General features: G+C 44.1%; 1 protein-coding gene across 1 annotated transcript in view; it reads right to left on the minus strand.

The window, feature by feature from the left end:
* Positions 1–16,474, minus strand: part of LOC144145437 (arylsulfatase B-like) — a 52,163-nt gene extending 35,689 nt beyond the window's left edge. The window contains exons 1-5 of the mRNA XM_077677057.1: positions 16,339–16,474; positions 12,990–13,094; positions 11,600–11,759; positions 1,182–1,294; positions 304–414 (exon numbers count right to left, since the gene is read on the minus strand). Of these exons, the coding sequence (XP_077533183.1) occupies positions 304–414; positions 1,182–1,294; positions 11,600–11,759; positions 12,990–13,094; positions 16,339–16,407 (558 nt within the window). The 5' untranslated portion in view covers positions 16,408–16,474. The remainder of the gene's footprint in view (positions 1–303; positions 415–1,181; positions 1,295–11,599; positions 11,760–12,989; positions 13,095–16,338) is intronic.
* Between the last annotated feature and the right edge of the window lie 2,504 nt (positions 16,475–18,978).

The raw sequence follows: 18,978 nt of genomic DNA on the forward strand, positions 1-18,978 counted from the left end.
TTCAGTGAGCTACAGCTTTTTAATACTTTTTCACATCTATTATCCCTATAGGCCGATAAGGCAGATCGGAATTTTCAGCAATAGCTGGCCCTAATATACTATATAGTATCTACAGTTTTCAATTTTTAATTTTATCGTTATGGCCTTTCCAAAACTTCAAGTGTTTAAATTACTCATCTCTACGTCAGAAAAACCAGCTAAAGTTTTTACTGTTTGTTTTTCTTACTCTTTAAAACCCACCTGCGTTAATCTATTCCTTACTCAAAATTAGAACGGTATTTATTGAAGAGAAAGTCTTCATACAAATCGGTTTGTGTGGTTGTAGTAGTCTTCTCCGCCTCCCAGGAAGCCATAGAATGTGTCGAATCCTCGGTAAGTGGGTGTGTATTCTTTTGAAACAACACCCAGATGCCACTGGAAGCGTGAATCCAAGCAAGACCGAGAAAAGAAGAGAGAGAGAGAGGCAATGAGCTTCATTTATAACTCAACACCGAACACTAAAAAAATAGGGCCGCTGTTAATGAACTGCGTTTTAAAACCAGAGGATTAACGTGTTTCACAGGCAGTAGCTAGCACGCAGGAGGCTAACTGCGGATTTTTTAAGAACTGATGCAGAAAAGTGCTATGTAACATCATGCAAATTGTGATAATTGGCCTTGAACTCATAGTCACTACCTTAAGGTAACGTTACCACATTTTCTTATTTCGGCAGATACATCGACATGTTTGAAGCACGTGAAAATCACTAATATTTATGAGTGGGGAAGTTTCCCATATTATACCCTTTATTTCCAAACCAATGCATCGTAAATGGTAAAGAATCACAAAACTGCCCACCATTTTTGGTCTGGGGCCAAAAGCCCCGTATTGAATTCTCCACTGAGTACTATTTTGTCTTATGATGTAAAATTCCGAAACAGCGTCATTGATATGCAGAATAGAAACTACAAGTATATGCTCTACTGTAGGGTTTGTACATAATTGTGCTCTGCTATAACAGTGCAGCCAAAGCGCAGAGTCAAATAGCGAGGCTGGCCTCTAACAATAATCGTACATGCACTCTTTAAACGTGCCAAGAGACGCCGTGTCAGTATTCTAGTTTGGTTACAAGGATCTGGCTGCATCACTGTAGCCTCAGTTGAGCGCTCACACGAAGTTTTGCCCTAGAGGATGGGGCTAACCTTTCCAACAAGATGCGTTTCGTAGCCTAGGTCCTTCAGGTATTCCGACAAAAGCTTGTTCTCAAGAGATAGTCCCCTTGGCTCGGCTGGCATGATTACGAAGTGTTGAGTACCTGCACCATGATGAAAAAAAAATAGATTTAGTCAGGTAGTTTCACAGCCGAATGGCGCGGTACAAACTTTTTCTGCATTCTCAACAGGTTTCGCCAAATTCTAGGTGCTTTGGATTAAGCGTTTTTGTGAAGAAGTAACGGAAATAGCCACTCACGGGGACACTTTTTATTGGCCCCTAATTGGCTGAGTTACATTTTAGATAACTCGCCTAGGGATCCACGCATCTGCGGTTACAGTGTGCGTGTGGGTATCAAAATTCCCGTGAAAATGGCCAGCTGTTGCACTTCACTCTAGGTTCAGCTATAGGAAGTAATCAGGGTAACCAAGTGTATGTGATTGGAAGGGATAGAATGGCTCGGAGGGAATTCCTGTTTTAAGGATGGGAGTATGAAGAAAAAAACGACGCGATATCAACGCGGATTGAAGGTGCGCCAGTTGGTACATAACTGACCTATAAAACAACGTGGCAAGCGAAACCACAGCAAAGGCACACAGGGCACTAACGGCAAAAAAAATGGACTCTCTTGGTGTTGGTGCCAATAAGTGCGGCTGCCATACAGGGCGTGCTCGTTGCTACAAACATATCACTAGTGCAGTTTACTGTACCTTATAATATTGATTGTATATTTTTGTTGCCTCAGTCCTTTTCTTTCCTAAAAAAGGATATCACGTGTCTCTTATGCGTTCTTATTTATTGCTCGTTAAGTTACAACGAACTCAGTTGCTAGCGCCCTGTCTATATGCCATTTCTGTAGTCTCGTTTCCCGCACTGTTTTATAACCCAGACATAATATCGGTGTAAAAAGAAACGTTGCTATGGCCCTGTAACTATTCGAATGAAGCGGCTGTGTTACATTGGCTGACCGAAACGTATAACCCATAAAGCGTTGTTTGCTACAACCTTTTCGGGCGCACTTCGTAAGAGGCCGTTTGCTTATGGCCTTAGGAAGGCAAAAGGCGATGCGCCTAGAATACATGAGAAAACAGAGAAACCGTAGTGATGTGTGGAAAAAATGTGAGAGAGTGATTGGAGCATATTACCCGTATACGTTTGCGGCAGCATAGAGTAACTGCAACTAACTACAATTCTGGCCGCCTTCTCGAAGGGGCCTCTTCAGAGGCACTTCAAAAACAGACTGCCTGACTACCTGTCTGATTCCCTGACTCACACAATGACCGACCGACCGACCGACCGACTGACTGACTGACTGACTGACTCACTCACTCACTGACTGACTCACTGACTCACTGACTGACTGACTGACTGACTGACTGACTGACTGACTGACTGACTGACTGACTGACTGACTGACTGACTGTGACTCACTCACTGACTGACTCCCTGACTGACTGACTCACTGATTGACTGACTGACTGACTGGCTGACTGACTTACTGACTGACTGAATGATTGACTGACTGACTGACTGACTGACTGACTGACTGACTGACTGACTGACTGACTGACTGACTGACTGACTGACTGACTGACTGACTGACTGACTGACTGACTGACTGGCTGACTGTCTGACGAACCAACCGACTATCCGCCGACGGAATGACTGACTGACTGACTAGATCTCTGGCTCGTTCATCAAAGTGCAACGAGAACTGATAGATATAAGCTTCAGACGTTTCCAGTTCACATCTATCACGCACCTTGTGGGCTCAATAAATTATTGGAAATTTCACACCTAAGGAACGAAAAAAAGGATTATGATTGTAAAAAAATAGTAATATTTCGTCGGACATAAATTACTGCTATGTATTCCATAGGAATCTCCAACGTTTTTTCAGGATTTCGGCCTAACCAATAGTTTTGGTGTGTATTTTCATTTGTAATAAATTGAGTGTTTTTGCAGATTTCCCTTATAAATGTTTGTCCGATTGATATATGTACTGCCGTATCGCCCATCCTCCCCTACGACGCCGCTAAACGTTGCGTGAGAATTAAAACAAAATAGCCCGCAACGGTGTGAGAGCAATAGGTGACAGCAGCGCCTAGGAAAACTGCTTTTTCTATACTCTGTTCTAGGCATCAAGTGCGCTGTCGTGAAAGCTAGCGCTCTTGTTTGCTCTGTTTACTTCCGTGAGCGGAAAGTGGGGCCTTGCTTGCGGTGAGCGTGAAACAAAACATTCATTGCGGTCAACCCTAAAGCATGAACATTTGTGATCATCTTGTGAAACAACGCTCGTATAGCTGGGGAAAATATGAAAATGTGCGAGCTTTTTAGCTTTTTTGTATCTGGTTCTCGCTCTCTGCGCAAACCTGGCTGCCATGTTTTGTTTACTCTTTGAGCCAGTTTCGGAAATATGGTGACCAGCTCTGTGGCCTCGATCACCTCTTCTCTTCCGATTGGTTCGAGTGTGAGTTCATCGAAGTTTTCAAGGAACGCCAAGCAAGTAATTGCAAATGTGTACGGCCATAGAAGGATGTGTTATCTGAAGACATCTGTCAGCGAAATACTGAGTATTGTGAGCGAGTACCGTATAAACCGGATTATAGGTCCACCTGGTATATTGGTCGACCCCCTACATTGAGGTGGGAAAAGTTGACAAAAAAAATAATTTGGCACAGAAGCGCACTCACAATGTCTATATTTATTTTCGACGCCCGTCTGTTACTGCCACTCACTATGCCTGCCGAGGTCACTCGTCCGAGTTCTCAGAGTCGTCCGAGGATGACTGCTTCGCACTGTCATCTTCCATGCCATCACGCGCGTTGCTGATGGAGCACTTCCTGAACGCTCGTGTAACTATGTCGTCGGGCAGCGACTGCCCAGAGAAGGACACCCTGCTTGACACGGTCGCAACCGGCCCGTATAGGTCTTTTTCTTGTCGCTGGCTATCCACTCATTGTACAGTTCGCGGAGCCGGTCCGCGCATGGCCTCCGGAGCGATGGTGAGCGAAGTTCCCGGACGAAGTCCGCCACTTTGTTCTCCAACTCGGGGTGCACCGCTTGACGTCCACAGAACGATCGGTTTCGGGGGTTGCACGCGCACAGCTTAGCTTTCTGGCTCCGCCAGTACCGCACACTTTTCTCTGAAATGCCTAACTGGCGTTACGCCGCCATATTCCCATTCTGCTCGGTGACTCAATCGCTGTCAGCTTAAATGCCGCGGTGAACTGGCGTTGACTGCCGCCACTCATCTCGGAACAGAGACGTACAGAAATGTACGCACGCACGCACGCGTAATAGACGAGTAAAAGACGAAAAACTAGAGAAAAGCGAAATCAAATAAAGGCCTGATAGAGCGAGAGAGCAGTCCGACACGAATGGCGATTGGCGACGGACTACGCTTGCACATTGTTGCCAGACAACGATTTACATTCTGCCAATGATCGCTATATAAAACGAGGGGTGACTTTTGTGCCAATTGTTTTGGAAAAAACTCGACCTATATTCCTGTTTATATGGTACACTGGAGTATTTCTCCGTACTGTGGTAAAATTCAATGTGGTGCACCTGCATGTTCCTTCGTTAGCTCCAACGAAACGACCTGGCGACGTAAAGATTTCAAGCTCGCGATCTGTGAAACATGACCATTATTAGTCCATGGCATTCGTCAGCAAATGCGCAATAGGTGCGCTAAGAGGGAGATATCAACACTGGACGGTGTACGAAAAACTTGCAATGAAGGCGACGACCAGTTGAACTTCAAAAAAAATACCTTGCAGCGGATAATGAAGAATATAGAATGTAGGTTTAGTACTAGAAAGCGGAATATTGCGCTGCTCAAGCGTAGTGACATCAATGTCGGTATCCGCAGGTACCTTCGGGTCACCAAAGAATACCGAAACCGGGCAGGTTGGAATCGTTTTGTGCATATTTCTAATCGATAAAAACAGCTGAGGAAGTTGCTATCGCCTTGCCGCCAACAGTTGCAGAGAATACACTGTTATACTGATAGTCTCCCAAGTTGCATGCCGAAATTTTATGATTGGACGAATATCCCTACCAGCATTGGCTATACTAAATAAAATAAAGTTATTCCAGAACTACAGATTGCCTGGTCACCTGGCTACGAATCCCTCAAAGGAAACGAGTCGGCACACGACGCTGCCGCACCCATACACACCGGACCATTTACCAAGAGGGTGATAACATACAAGATGACGTCATCCTCAAGCCTTACGCCTCAGGAAAAATACGGCGACATACTCGCTCACTACCAGCGCGGGTGACAACAAGGCCTATCACCCCACCCACTCTTATCCAGAACCGAAGTTACAATATTCTGACGACTAGAAACGAACGCTTACCGCCACAATACCCTACTCCATGTAATGTGCCCTACCCTCAACCCCGCAACTTGTCCCCGCCCTGGCACCCTAGTTCATCTGTCATGGGGGTGTCACAAGAACCCCGTCCCTTACTCTTAATCCCCAACCGGCATACGAGCAGTGGGTGGCACGGCTGACTAGCTGCGTCTTCTCCTCCCACGAAGCCTAGTGGAGAGGGCCCGGGTGGCCAGCACAGGCCAGTTATTTGCGGACTAGAGGAAACCCCCCCCGCAGGCGAGGCCCATAGATAAGCACGTAAGGCTCGCCTAAATAAAGTTTACTCGTCCTCCACTCGTCCTCCTGCTGTAGCACGTTCAGAGTGACTTCAACTACCGCTTGATGTTAGCATTGAAACTTCATTATTGCAGTAAGTAGTAAAACATCTCAATTACAAACAGAAAAATAGGCTTATGATTGTGGTTGTTGCTGCTCAACGTTTGCACAAAGGTCACGTTTCACGACCACTTTTGTTTGTTCTGGAGGGTATCTGCCGGAAAGTATTTCGCGAAGTCAATGCCAATTGGTGCGATTACGCAAATGAACAAATCTGCCAAAACTGCCGTATCATTACTGTGTAAAGCACGATATTGTCTTCAGCGAAGGAATGAATCAATATCCACTCTACTGCGCTCGTGCACCTGAAATATTCAGGTTATGGGAACTACTGCACTGCGAGGGTTGTCTATTTTTGTTTGCAGTCACCGTGCATAATGGGGGCTGCCCATGATTTTTTACCAATCACGCAAGTGTGACACCCAACGTTCCAGGAATAAAAACTGACATCGAAATGGCATCTGTGGCAAAAACAAAATTAAGCCCCGACGTGGGAGCAGTGATGCCGGCCTTTTTTCTCGATTGACTTTCAGCAGCAGTTTGTGAAAGAGCTGTCAGCGTAATATTGATAGCAAAGAAAATAGTTCATTTAAATGAATAATTTTTGTCTTTATTTGTCTCGTGTTCTCCTGTGCAGCCTTTGTGATTATGATCATGCTAAGCCTCATGCTGTTCCAGTAAGTATGTTTACATACGGGCACTAACTCGTGCACTAGTTTGTTCTGCTTTGTACAGGTGAACCATCTACTTGGGTGAAACATGCATCCATGAGGGCAAAAAGAGTAATACGTCTCGCCTGGGAAGACTGTGCAGTCATCTGACGATGTTTTCCTGGTCTCAGAACACGATTGACAGTACCCTCTGGCAAGGGGCACGTGACCCTTGTACAAGTGCGAGCAATGCAACATGTTTTGTCCAAGGAGCTGCCGAATGCTTCCGAGCAAAAAAGGGAAACAACACTGACTGCTTTTCAGAGATGGACGGCAAATATTTTGAGCAGTGGTTCACCGACAAGCTTTTGTCAAACATTTCGAGCAATACCGTTCTTGTCATACACAATGTACCATACCATAGCGTAGCCCCTGACATAACACCCACTAATTCGATGGGCAAAGCTGGTATTCAGCTGAAGCTCACAAACAAAGGTGCCCTATTCCACACTGCTGGAATGGTAAACTGCTAAATTTAAAGCTCAACTGCTGGAACTTTTGTTAAAGGCGAACACACCCAGCAGTGGTTACTGCATTGACACTCCGGCGGCTGCCCATGGCCATGAAGTGCTTCTTGTAACGCCGTGCCACTACGAGTGCAACTCGAATGGACTCGTTTAAAGCCAGCTTAACGGGTATATCGCAGACGTAAGACGGGCTTCAGGAGAATACCGAACCGAATGACATTGTTATCCTACAGTCAGATTTGTTGAAATTAACAGAGTGGTGCAACTTGTGGCAGATGCACATCAACGCTGAAATGACAAAGCACATTAGATTTACTTCCGTAGCCAACCCCGCATCATCCGACAGATACTTAGTCAACAACACCGTAATTGAGACCGTTTCATCGACCAAATACCTCGGAATTTTCTTTAATTCCGACTTAACCTGGAACAGTCACGTCGAATACGTCACCAGCAAATCTTTAAAAAAACTCGGTCTTTTCAAACGCCGCCTGAGGCGCGCAAACTCGGAAAATAAACACCCCGCATATCAATCTCTGATCAGGCCTTCACTAGAGTATGCGTCAACCATCTGGCATCCACATACGGCCATATTATCTGATATGCTAGAATAGTGCAAAATAAAGCTGCTCGGTTTATCACGTCCTGTCATTCTCGCCACCAAAGTGTAACATTTCTTAACCATTCTTTGAACCTTCCATTGCTTGCCACGCGCAGAAAGTTGTTCCGCCTGTGTTTTTTCCATAGTTTATATCATAGTGACTCGTCATTTTCCTGATCATTCTTTCACCCGGCTTTCTACGTTTCTGATCGCGTAGATCATTTACATAAGGTCAATCCCATGCACTCATGCTCTAAGAATTATCAATTTTGACCTCTGCTGCTATCCATAAACGAGTGCAACGCGCTGCCCTCAATCATCGTCGCTATTGCTGAACCCTCCCTTTTCCAATCTTCAGTACATACTTACTTAGAAGTTGACAATAATTTGTAGCCACCATTGACATTTAATGTGTAACGCATGCGTTGAGAATGCTTATTGCTATTTCTTGAAATATGTTTCCTGTTATGGCGGACTGCTTACTGTGTTTATTACTTAATGGGTTATTAGCACTGTTGCTTGTGCTATACGTCAGTTTGATTACTAGTATTACTCCCTGACATGTTGTTTTACTGATGCTTTAGTAACCTCCCGTGTGTATCCCCCCTTATGTAATGCTTTCTGGGATCTTAAGGTATTTAAATAAATAAAGAAATAAATAAATAAATAAATAAATACATTACATTACATGTATATTACGGTGTGCTTGAATCTCCTATTTATAATGTAAACTATTAATTCTGTTCGTGGCCTGTTTCTCTAATCTGTGTTTCCTTCATCTAATTTTGATTATCTTTGATGAAATTTGTAGAACTGATTTGTTAAATTGAAATCGTGTTTTATTTTTGTTTTTCTGTTACTTATGATTACATCTGTGTTACGTGGTCCGTCCTCCATGCCTTGTAACGGCTTCCTGCGACTTTGTCAAGCTGCTCGAGCAGCTTTTAGCCAGGAAGTCGTCCAGATGCTTCTGGGAATAAACTGAACTGAACTGAACTGAAATACATTACTCGCCGCAAATGCTTCGCGTTACTCGGCAGTGCACTGACAAAGGCAGTCCCACACTGTTGTGGTCAAAACGAAAATCACTCCTCTGCTTACGGCAAGCTATAATCAAAATGTTGCCAACTGTTTCAAAAACAGCCAGAAAGAAGTGAATCGGCTTGGAAACGGCAGAAACAAACGATCCAGACGAACACCTGTTGGTTATCCTGCCTTAATGGAATAGCTCTGCCAACTATCCAATAAATTAGCGCCCCCTTCTTATGCAATTCTCTTGGTTCTATCAACAAAGTAAAGCGACAATGCTAGGGATTCGCGACAAAACCGCCATTGCTGTTCAAACATCGTAGAGAGCTCAGGTAGTTTGGGCACGCACAAATAATCACGGTATGCGTGAAATGAAAAGACACATGCAGGTAATTCCCGAACACGCTTAGCGTTTAAGCTATAAAGAACAAAACCACCTTTCGATTTCCACTTCGAAGGAACATGAAACAGACCCCAAAAAGTTATATGCGACATGCGTTGTTGAACCCATGGCTTTGTAACTTCTGTTTGTTCTCTCTATAATGACACAATGAGCTACACAGCTGCAAATTAGCGCGGAGTGATACACCTCTATTATTTTTTCCCTTACTGTAGTAGCCTTATCATATATGCATTTGGTGTATAAAACGGAGTACAGAGTCTTAAAGCGTCCGCAGGACAATCCCGTAAAGCCGTATGCACTCAATATAGTTGTATTTGTAAAAATTAAGTATCGGATAGCGAGAAAAGTGCTAAATATTTTCTTCTTAAATTTCTTACTACACCTCAGGCTCATGCCGACTTGAAACTGGTTTTTAGATAACCAACTGTAATGTCTAACTGTTTACGGTGTTTTTCGTAACAAACACCTAATAGGCTCAATTCGGGTTCAATTACATTTTTTAGAGGATTCTTAACGAATGTTCAGCCCGTACATAACTTTCTCGGTTTTTACTTACAATTGATACGCACACACATGGTCAAAGTAACGTTTCAGGATTTCCTCGCAACAAACATGTAAAAGGAATGCGGGATTTTAAAATGGCACACCTCAAGAAGGTAAAAACGCTAAAATGTGATAGCGAACTCCAAGTAGAACTGCTTTGACCTGCTGAATAAATTTATGGTACTAACTTATTTATATGGCAATGGAGCTCAATTGACGTTTAGTTTTATCTCCACCTTAAGAGTGGAAAAATAGCAGCCTGCGTAGCTTCTTGCCTCCTTGAAAATATTTGCAAACGTTGAGGCTTCACGAGATTCTGAAACGTAAATACCACTCCTCTGTCCACCTACCTCATCCCCCCAAGTTATGTCTGTCCCCTTTAACAATTAGTGCATGAACGAAGTAATGGTGTGCAATAGAATGGCATTTTCAAGCATTCGAAATGCTCCGCGCTATCCTTTGAGGCAGACCACGACAGACCGAGACAGACCGACATTGCAATTATTCATGCTATGTATTTTTTGTATAGAAAAAAAAACAATAAAACTAGTAGTGTATATAAAGTATTCTTGTACTTTTAGGCGTTAACGCAGTCGAACAAGCACCATCGTCTTTACAAAATATCTTCCAAGCCATGGTGCGGCTTGAAAATGGATTCAATAAAAGCACAATATGAAACTCTCCTGGTCTGGGCGCATCTTTAATAGAGTGGAATTTTCTTCAATTCATTTTGATGTTAAAGGGTCGCATAGCTTGCTCGCTACCCGTCGGCTCAGGGTGCGGTGTTGTGTAACCACACGCCACCTATCGTACGTCATCCTATTTATGTTCAAACTCTAAAGGATAGTTACCCGTCACCCCTGCTGCGATTACACCTCATCTATGTGTGTAGCCGTTTCAGCACCTCAACATTGGAGAATTGGTTTCGGGGTTGTTCCAAATTTGCAATTTAGTGTGTCTAACGTGCTAAAGCTACACGTGTCTTGTGAGGTGCGGCGTAGTGGAAGGGGCCGGAATAATATTTTTTTCCCCTTCGGGATCTTTAACGTGGCCCAAACCACGACACACCGGCGTTTTCTTTTTCCCTCTATTTGTAAGCAGCCACCGCGATTCCAGTCACCGGTAGAAGTTGTGAGGGACAACTATCCCGTGCTAGCTGATTGGCAGTCTAGATATCTCAGAATGTTGATCTGTGGCAGGCGCACAGATGGTAAGTGCATATTTGGGTTCAACAAACCAAGAAATATACCCCAAAAGAGACAGACATTAGTGCTCATGAAGCATTGTTCATTGTGCTATTCTGTGTGTACTGCTTGCTGTGCTTCAGAGAAAACACAAATGATTTAGTGTACGCTGCCTGCTTTTATGTCTGAAATCTTCGTAATTTTTATGCCTCAAGATATGTTGATTGACTAAATCGTTAATCGAAATTTCTGACTCGGTTAGGTACTTGAGCTCATTGCCTTCATTATAAAGAGTTGTCCAATGAAAATTTACGCTACGTCGCCACGCTTTATTCAAGTTGCATACTCCGTTTCCTTTTGTTTGGTTTGACAGGTGAGCGCACAATCCTGGAATCACCTTTTTGTTTTCTGCATTTTCTCCCTCGTAGTAGTAATGGGTAAGAGGCTTAACAGGCATATTAAGCCCACGTTTAGGCCTAACAATAGGCTGACGACCTGCCAAGTTACGTAATCTCATTAGATGTCAATCTTGAGGGCGTAGGGGGGAGGATGAAGTTTGATGACATTAAATGGCCAAGCCATAAAGCAATGACAAAATACTTTTTCTCGGCCTTCCAACTGTTTTTGGCTGCTGTTCGACTGTCTCATCAGGAACGGTGACGCCGATACTATCGCTTCCCCGTACATCCGCGCAGTAGAGCAATGGAGGAAAGTAGCTCTTTCGTACAAAAACAAACGAAAGACACTCGCCAGTGTGAATGGGATATAGCCCTGTCAGAAGGGCTGAACGGGACGGGGTGCATTCGTGCTGCACGTAGAAATTGTGCAGTATAATTCCGTCCGCTGCCAGGGCATCAAGATTTGGCGTCGGTATTTGCGTCGAGCCATGGAAGCTGACATCATCCCATCCCTGAAAATGAATAAGCACCATTTATGAGTGAAAATAATGCCAAATGGAGAACTATGACGTTTTTGAAATCTATTGTCGTGGCTGGAAAATTTTTTGATATTCGAAATATTTTCGCATCCAATATTTCTGCTTCTATTCAATAAAGTAACAACGCAAATCTTTTCTGTCTTACACTTGCAAATGATTTAACAAATGACCTATGGCACCAATTGTGAATAATAAATAATTCATTTCAGAGGTCTTCTTGCATTGATTAGAAAGCTCAACTGCCGAATCGAAAGGTTGGCTGAAAAGGGAGTAAACCTTGAAGCCAATAATGTTAAAGCTCGGAAGGAAAATGCAATCATTCCGCTTCGAGGCCGCCCTTCTTCAGAAAAAGAATCTACGTGGCTTCAGTTCATGCTGATACATTTATCGCCATATACAAACCAACGTATACGACACACGCGAAAACGGACATGAAACATAAAGAGGAAGAAATGCGACCAAAAAGTACCCACAATTACTGAAGCTCCCTTCTCCAAATTCTAAAGTAAATAGTGGTGAAACCGTATACACATAAAACGCCTGCATGCATTCTGCCCCACCTGGTTCACTCGTGATGATTAATGGCGGCATGACGCGCGCCCCGCTTACCAGATCTACTGGTGCCGAATCGCCCTCAGCGGCGGCGTCACATTGCGTACATAAGAAAAATTCGGCAGACTTCTTGTGTCATGTTAAGCACAGTTCTTCGGGGTTCTGCAGAGCGGTATCTTCGTTACCTTGGTATTTTATTGAAGTACTCATACGTGCGAACCGTCTAAATACCAACGTCTCTCTCTTACTCACGAACATTTCTCACGGATGTACCTCAATGCACCATTGCTTTGCTCGAGCCCTGCTTATACTTTCGACGCGGTCATTTTTCCTTACCTGATAGCTTGGGACACCCGCAGAACCACACATACACATACCTCAATGCAGACTGTAAACATAAAATAATACTAAAGACCAATCGTTTTTTTTTTATTTTCATTGATGAATGTTTTTATGCAACCTTTCTCTACTACACAATATAACGATTCGACCAGCAAACTGTGTGTTATGTAGCTAGTTGGTTTGGCCTGCACAATTAGTTACGCTTTAACAAGAGTACGTTTACGACTGTTTAGAGCGCAACTTCATTTCAAGCAGAATATTTCTGCATAGATTAAAATTTATCACTCTACATTTCCATCCGATACTTACTACTTCATCGGCCAAGATGAATATTATGTTCGGCGGGAGTTTGTCATGGAGGCTGTGGCACACCCTCACACTCAGCAACAGTATTAGGAGAGGCGTTGAGGTCATCTATTAAAAGCACCAGAACGAAAAAAATAAGGTTTTAAAATTGGAGCAGGTCTGGCTGGTTGTAATCTGTGGTGGGTAATGTGTAACGCGTAAAAAACACCAAGAAAATGCCGAGTGCTCGTAAGCGGGTGCCTCGCAGCGACCGCCAAGCATCCCCGGCTCGTGCGGAGGCTTCGCGAAAAAACGGGAGAAAACCCCTAGGAGCGCCTCGTGGTGTCTAGCAACCAATAAAGCCCAAGCCGATGCAACACTTGCCCCACAGCACGTCGACGCTACTCCAGGAACGCCGCGCACGCGTCGTGCACGTACGCGCCGCCGCTGCCCCTAAGCTGTCATCAAGCGCTAAAGCACGTGTTCAGCTTATCATGAGGAACAGGACGATGTCGGTGCTTATCACGATGACCAATACTGGCACAGTACAGAGAGAAGACGGAACATGGTATGTAAACAATTTCAAACTTGTACATTTGCCTGGTCATGTCAACTTCAGAAATCACGTGTTCCTATATAAAAAAATCCTACAGCTCGCTATACTTCAAGCCTTGCGCCACTTGGTGCAAGCTTCGCAGTGTTTTTTTTTACGGCCTACAAAAATTTATCACAGGGATATTGTTGTACCGGAAGAAAAGCTTTTACAAGGAGAAAACATTTAAATGCAAACAAACCCTTTCAGCAACCCAAGCAGTTAATCTCTCCTGCATCTTCACCCCAAAGTACTCCAACTTACACTGTACTATGAGAACTTATAAGGTATTCACAGTACAATCTCCAAATATTTTCCTCAACCCACCAGTCTCCACCAAGCTCATTCCTCTGATTACCCTACGGAATGAAAATTTCTTTTTCTTCCAGGCCAGCTCACCTGTAAAACTTCATCGGTTGTGCTTCATGCGCGGCCCTCCAGCCTCTTTTTACCCTTTTTCTCTCCCCGATTGTGGCTTGAACGTGACAACCAGCGCTAAACTGGACTTTCCGCTACTACTAATAGCCTTCAGGGTCCAGCCCATCATATCCCCTTTTTGCCGCCTGGGCTCAACAACCACACTTATACCTTTGCTAAATAATTGTAAACAATGAATTCACCGCTATTGCTAGATCGTGCTGCCTGACTGTTATATTTTCTTTAATTGTTTCTATTCTGTATATTTGAAATCGGCAAGGCCGATCTGTCTCACAGTCTTCTTTGGGCTTCTGATGTGAAAAATATTGCACAAATCATGTGTACCTCAGCACCGATGCCAATTCCTAATAGCGCTTCTTAATTTTCATATCTTGCGAACGACCATGTACATCAAGCGAATTGCCGATGACTGCAAACCCTGCGCCATTCTCCTATTCGCCATTACCTTGAAACGAGATCAGCACAAAAGCATCCACATCGCGGAACAAATTACTGCATTACTAAAACTCTAAAGAAATTATGAAAGCTTATTCGCAATATATATATATATTCCAAATTGAGGTACCTTTACTAGGGTAGCGTTGAATGAGGGCAATAAGTAACTGTTCCTCGAACTGACCCTTTAGAGTTTTTTAGGTGTTGTGGCCCATGTCTGAATCAATATAAAAATACATGTAGAGCAGTGCAGCAAGGTGACGCGCTAGACCAAATTTCTATACCTCTCCACAACCCGGCTTCGCCTCATTTTTCTTCTTGTAAATGCTTCAGAGAAGCTCGTTTCTATTGCGTTCCCCGGCGGCCACCCTGTCGCACTTATTCTTGCGTGAACCAATGAATACCCCGACTCTCCTTTGAGTGAACCGTCTCTAGTGCAAACATTTTGCCGGGTTCCTAAGGCCTCCTATTCGTGAATTCCGGCATGTGGCCACACCCACATTCTGGGACGCTGGCATGACCGGCGCAAAACAGAATTAAATTACCAGCAGGTGCAATGCTGACAATCTCGGCCGTGAACTGGCCGGCACATTTTCTTGTCATATGGCCATGCAATCCTCATTTCACGCGGGCCTGTTGGCAAGAGGCTATGCTGGCTCATGCATCCCTCTTGATACGATAAACTGGTAGGCGAGAATAGTAAAAACTAATAGGGAGTTTCGTGCCGATTATACGCTAAGCCATGGACGGTACCATAAAAAACGAGGTCCCCCGCCGTTTTCAGAGTTACGAACCCGTAAATCGAATGCAAGCGAAATATGGCTAGATGCATTGCTGAACTGCCGTAGTTTCAATAAACTTCTTTCAATTTACCTCACATCCACATATTCCTATTGTTTTCATCTTTTTCACTCTGCAACAAGGTTTCTTGCATGCTATCTACTTTGCAGCTACGTTTTCCAGCAGGTACGTTTTCGCGCATAGTGGCCGGGACAGAAAGCAATGACTAATTGGTAAACAATAACAAAACTGCTTTCTTGAGGAACAGGCAGCCTCTCTAACACATCGGGCCATAAATAACCCTTTATATACAGCCGAGTGCCGAGACACACTAAAAATATTGCAAAAAAAGACGCCGATGAACTGCACCTTACTAAGGCCCATTCACATATGCATGTGCGTTGCCCACAGCGGTGGCACAAAAAAATAACATCAACAAAGTATACAGGGCACTAGAAAGCGAAATAGTCATACAGAAAAGTAACACAAAGAGCACTCGCCAAGGCTATATTCAAAAGAGCAATGCACCCCAAAAATGTGGGTATTAAACAATTCCATTTGAGAGAATTCATTCCATTGAACAAGTATGAGGATATGCTGCTCAACATTGGGTCCACGCGTTTCGGCTGATGAAATTTCCTTTTAGATCAAAGTTTTAAACATAGCTCGTTAAGTATTTTTTGTTATAAAGAACGCCAAAGGTAAGTGCCAGATCACGTTCAAAAACCTTAGTACAATAATAGCAGCAACATCCTTAAACTCTAAAATGCATAATGGCATAGTGGTTTCAACAGTACTGCTCTCGCATGCGGCCTGTTTTACATTGTATGTAATGTTGCAGTCCCCTTGTCATCAATTTTTCGGGATATGACAAAAGGCCCGACAGTTTTGTTGTGCGGTTGTTTGATGAATTGACACATCTCTCCAGGCAGCAAGATGAGCTGGGAGAACAGCAAAGTACGAATTTAGGTGCCAGCTCTACGTCTTTTAGTTATTTGTAGGGTTATTTGTAGGGCTATTTTAGTTGTTTGCTTTCTCCGAACGGACGAACAAATACCTTGATTTTTATACCATTCCGTTGAAATACTTTCGTGTAGAAGAAACAACTGCGCAAACAAGCATGCTTACTTTGTTCTGCGCTCTTGAGTATTCGCTGTCCAGTGACCGCACAGAGAGCTTCGGCTCTCTGTGAAGCATCGACGATGGCGTTTGCTTGATATGGCAGAAACTCGTTCCATCAAACGAAGCATGCTGTTAATTTGCAGCATAATGACATCCTTCACTTTATCAAACTTGGATGGTCACGTCTCGGGACAAATTGGGTTCATACACGGAGGGCTGTCACTCTTAAAAACAAAAAGGTTACTGAGAAATTTCCTCGACACCTGTTACACAGGAGTGCCTTTTTCAACCTTGACCCAACAGCGTAGAGCAAAGCCTTGCTTCTGCTTCCACGCCGCCGATCAAAAAATCAAAAAAGTCACGGGAGTGCTCCATGCGTTCGCCGAACGGAATCATTTCATTGGAACCTATGCAGTAGTCACCGGTAGGGTTTTACAACACACCCCGGTATCCGGGGTTCTCCTTATGATGAACGACAATGTACGGCCCGCTGCATGGAAATTCTTTTAACCCTAATTGCTCTTTCCACGTGCGGTAAACCACAATTTTCGGGTCAGGTGTTTTACAAACACGCAAGAACACTTGCCCGCACTCCAGTAGCACTGCTCCCTTAACTTCCCGGAGCAATTAAAAAGCGCGTGCCACAGGACAGCAGCTTTTCAGGAATTGTGTAACACATCCTGATCCTCCTTAACAAGGGCTGTGCTGTGGTGTGCAGTATAGAGCGATAGGATAAGGTACATAAAATGAGATTGGAAAACGTGTACGATATTTAGAAGGATCCTACGATCACTCTGAAAATTGACGTCGGTAACTCTCAAAAGTGGCATTGGTAACTCATTGGACATTGGATTGGTAAGTCAGCATGAGGCATGAGCGCTCCATCAGCGGCATGAGCGCTCCCCTCACTCCGCAAGTGAAGCTTGTGTTGGTTGACATGAGTCACCGTCGGTGATGCTTTTGACGGCGTTCACAAAAGTGGAAAAAGCGACATTCTCCGAGACGGCCAACTATTCGCTCACATAAAATTGGCCACTGATTCTCAGTTTCCACGTAAACAGAATCATAATAATTATGCTCACCGTCATTTCGCTGTTGATGTTGACGGGTCGCGCGAAATGAGGATCAGGATACTGCTGCCATGTCTTACAAATCTAAGCACAAAGGGCCAGAACGCTGCTTTGAACCCGTCTTTCTAGAAACCTTATCATGCAATTTGTTATATGCAATGCGTTTTCAGCACACAAAGGCTTACTGAAGAGCAAACTTTGGAATCACTCGCTGCCGTAATACCACTGTTGAAATTATCGCAAAACCAGGCAGGTTGCATTATACAGGTGGTCTTTCAGTCACCCAATCATCAGTCGCCCACTGCATAGATGTGAACGCCTTTATCAGCGAAAACTGGCTTATGTTGTCCAGAAAGTATCTGGCGACTTGTTTACAGCGCAGCTGCCTTATATCCGGATTTCAGCGTATTTGGCTGCTTCGTCAGCACGGCAGAGAAGCGCCCTCGCTTTTCCGCGCTGCAAATGCGTGCGTTGCTTCTTTCCAACCGGTTCCTAAGCCGGTGGTTCTCTTCTAGGCGTCACCATAATTACTCAGCTCAACCTGTATCTGATGAGCGAGGGGTTCCTGTATGTGTGCGTTGGTTTGCGTATTCAAGCGTTATTTCGCCATTGTCGCCCCACGCGAGAGGCAATCTTAAACAAGCGGCTTTCTACAAAATAAGCCGCAGCCAAGCATCCGACTTTTCTACCGCTGTGCAGCTATAATGCCGCAGGTACCATGCCCCTGAAAGGAACAATCCTTAGGGGCCTACATAAAATTTATACCGTTCCCCCTTCATAGACAACTCTCATTTTGGTGTGGGCTTTCCCCCATATCAAGAAAAAAAATGACCACAAATCAAGACGATAAACGTGTGGGTGACTCTGCTCTTAATGACAAATAGTGAAGACAATAAATGAGATACAAATGAGCTAAAAACTGCACCACCTAGGTGTAGTGTGCCAATCAGCTTTGTTGGTCGTCCACGTTCAATGATTGTAAGTGCTCATGTGCTAATGCGTAGTGTTAATGGCACCGTATACCTGAAAAGCCGTCGCCGTCGGTGGCCTTCACTGCCATTTAATTATTTTTTTTACGCTAAACGGGAAGTAAGGCGTCGTTAAAACGACAGAAACACTGCCCAAAATGGCGACCGACAACAATCCTCAAAATCGCAAATTATAGAAAAATTTCGCCGGTGCACCTCATAGGCCGGCTTAATGGCGTGCAGGGACCGCGTATTTTTCTCCGCGCATCAATCTAAACAGGAAGCATTCTCTGTTCTACTACTCCGCCTACCTAAAATGTCTTTGTTTGTGCGATTGCACCAGGACGCCGAGGTACTATCGGGATAAATTGAAATACGAACAACAACGTGCCTGGTTTTCAGTACATGACAAGCTCCCTGGCGACTGGCTGTGCATGTACAGTATGCCAAAGGTTGGGAGAGCCCCCTCGTAGTTTATTCTTACTACGCAGGTTCAGCGTCTCGCTTAAAATGCGGATCATATAAAAACATTTGCACTGGCTTGTCTCGACTATGCCAGGATATACGTTACGTGAGCTATGGTTCAGCTGGTTATTCTTAGCTTTCCT

This window comes from Haemaphysalis longicornis, unplaced genomic scaffold (genome assembly GCF_048455015.1).
Source record: "Haemaphysalis longicornis isolate Haplotype H1 unplaced genomic scaffold, Haemaphysalis longicornis Haplotype H1 scaffold_7, whole genome shotgun sequence".
NCBI classification, from domain to species: Eukaryota; Metazoa; Arthropoda; class Arachnida; order Ixodida; family Ixodidae; genus Haemaphysalis; species Haemaphysalis longicornis.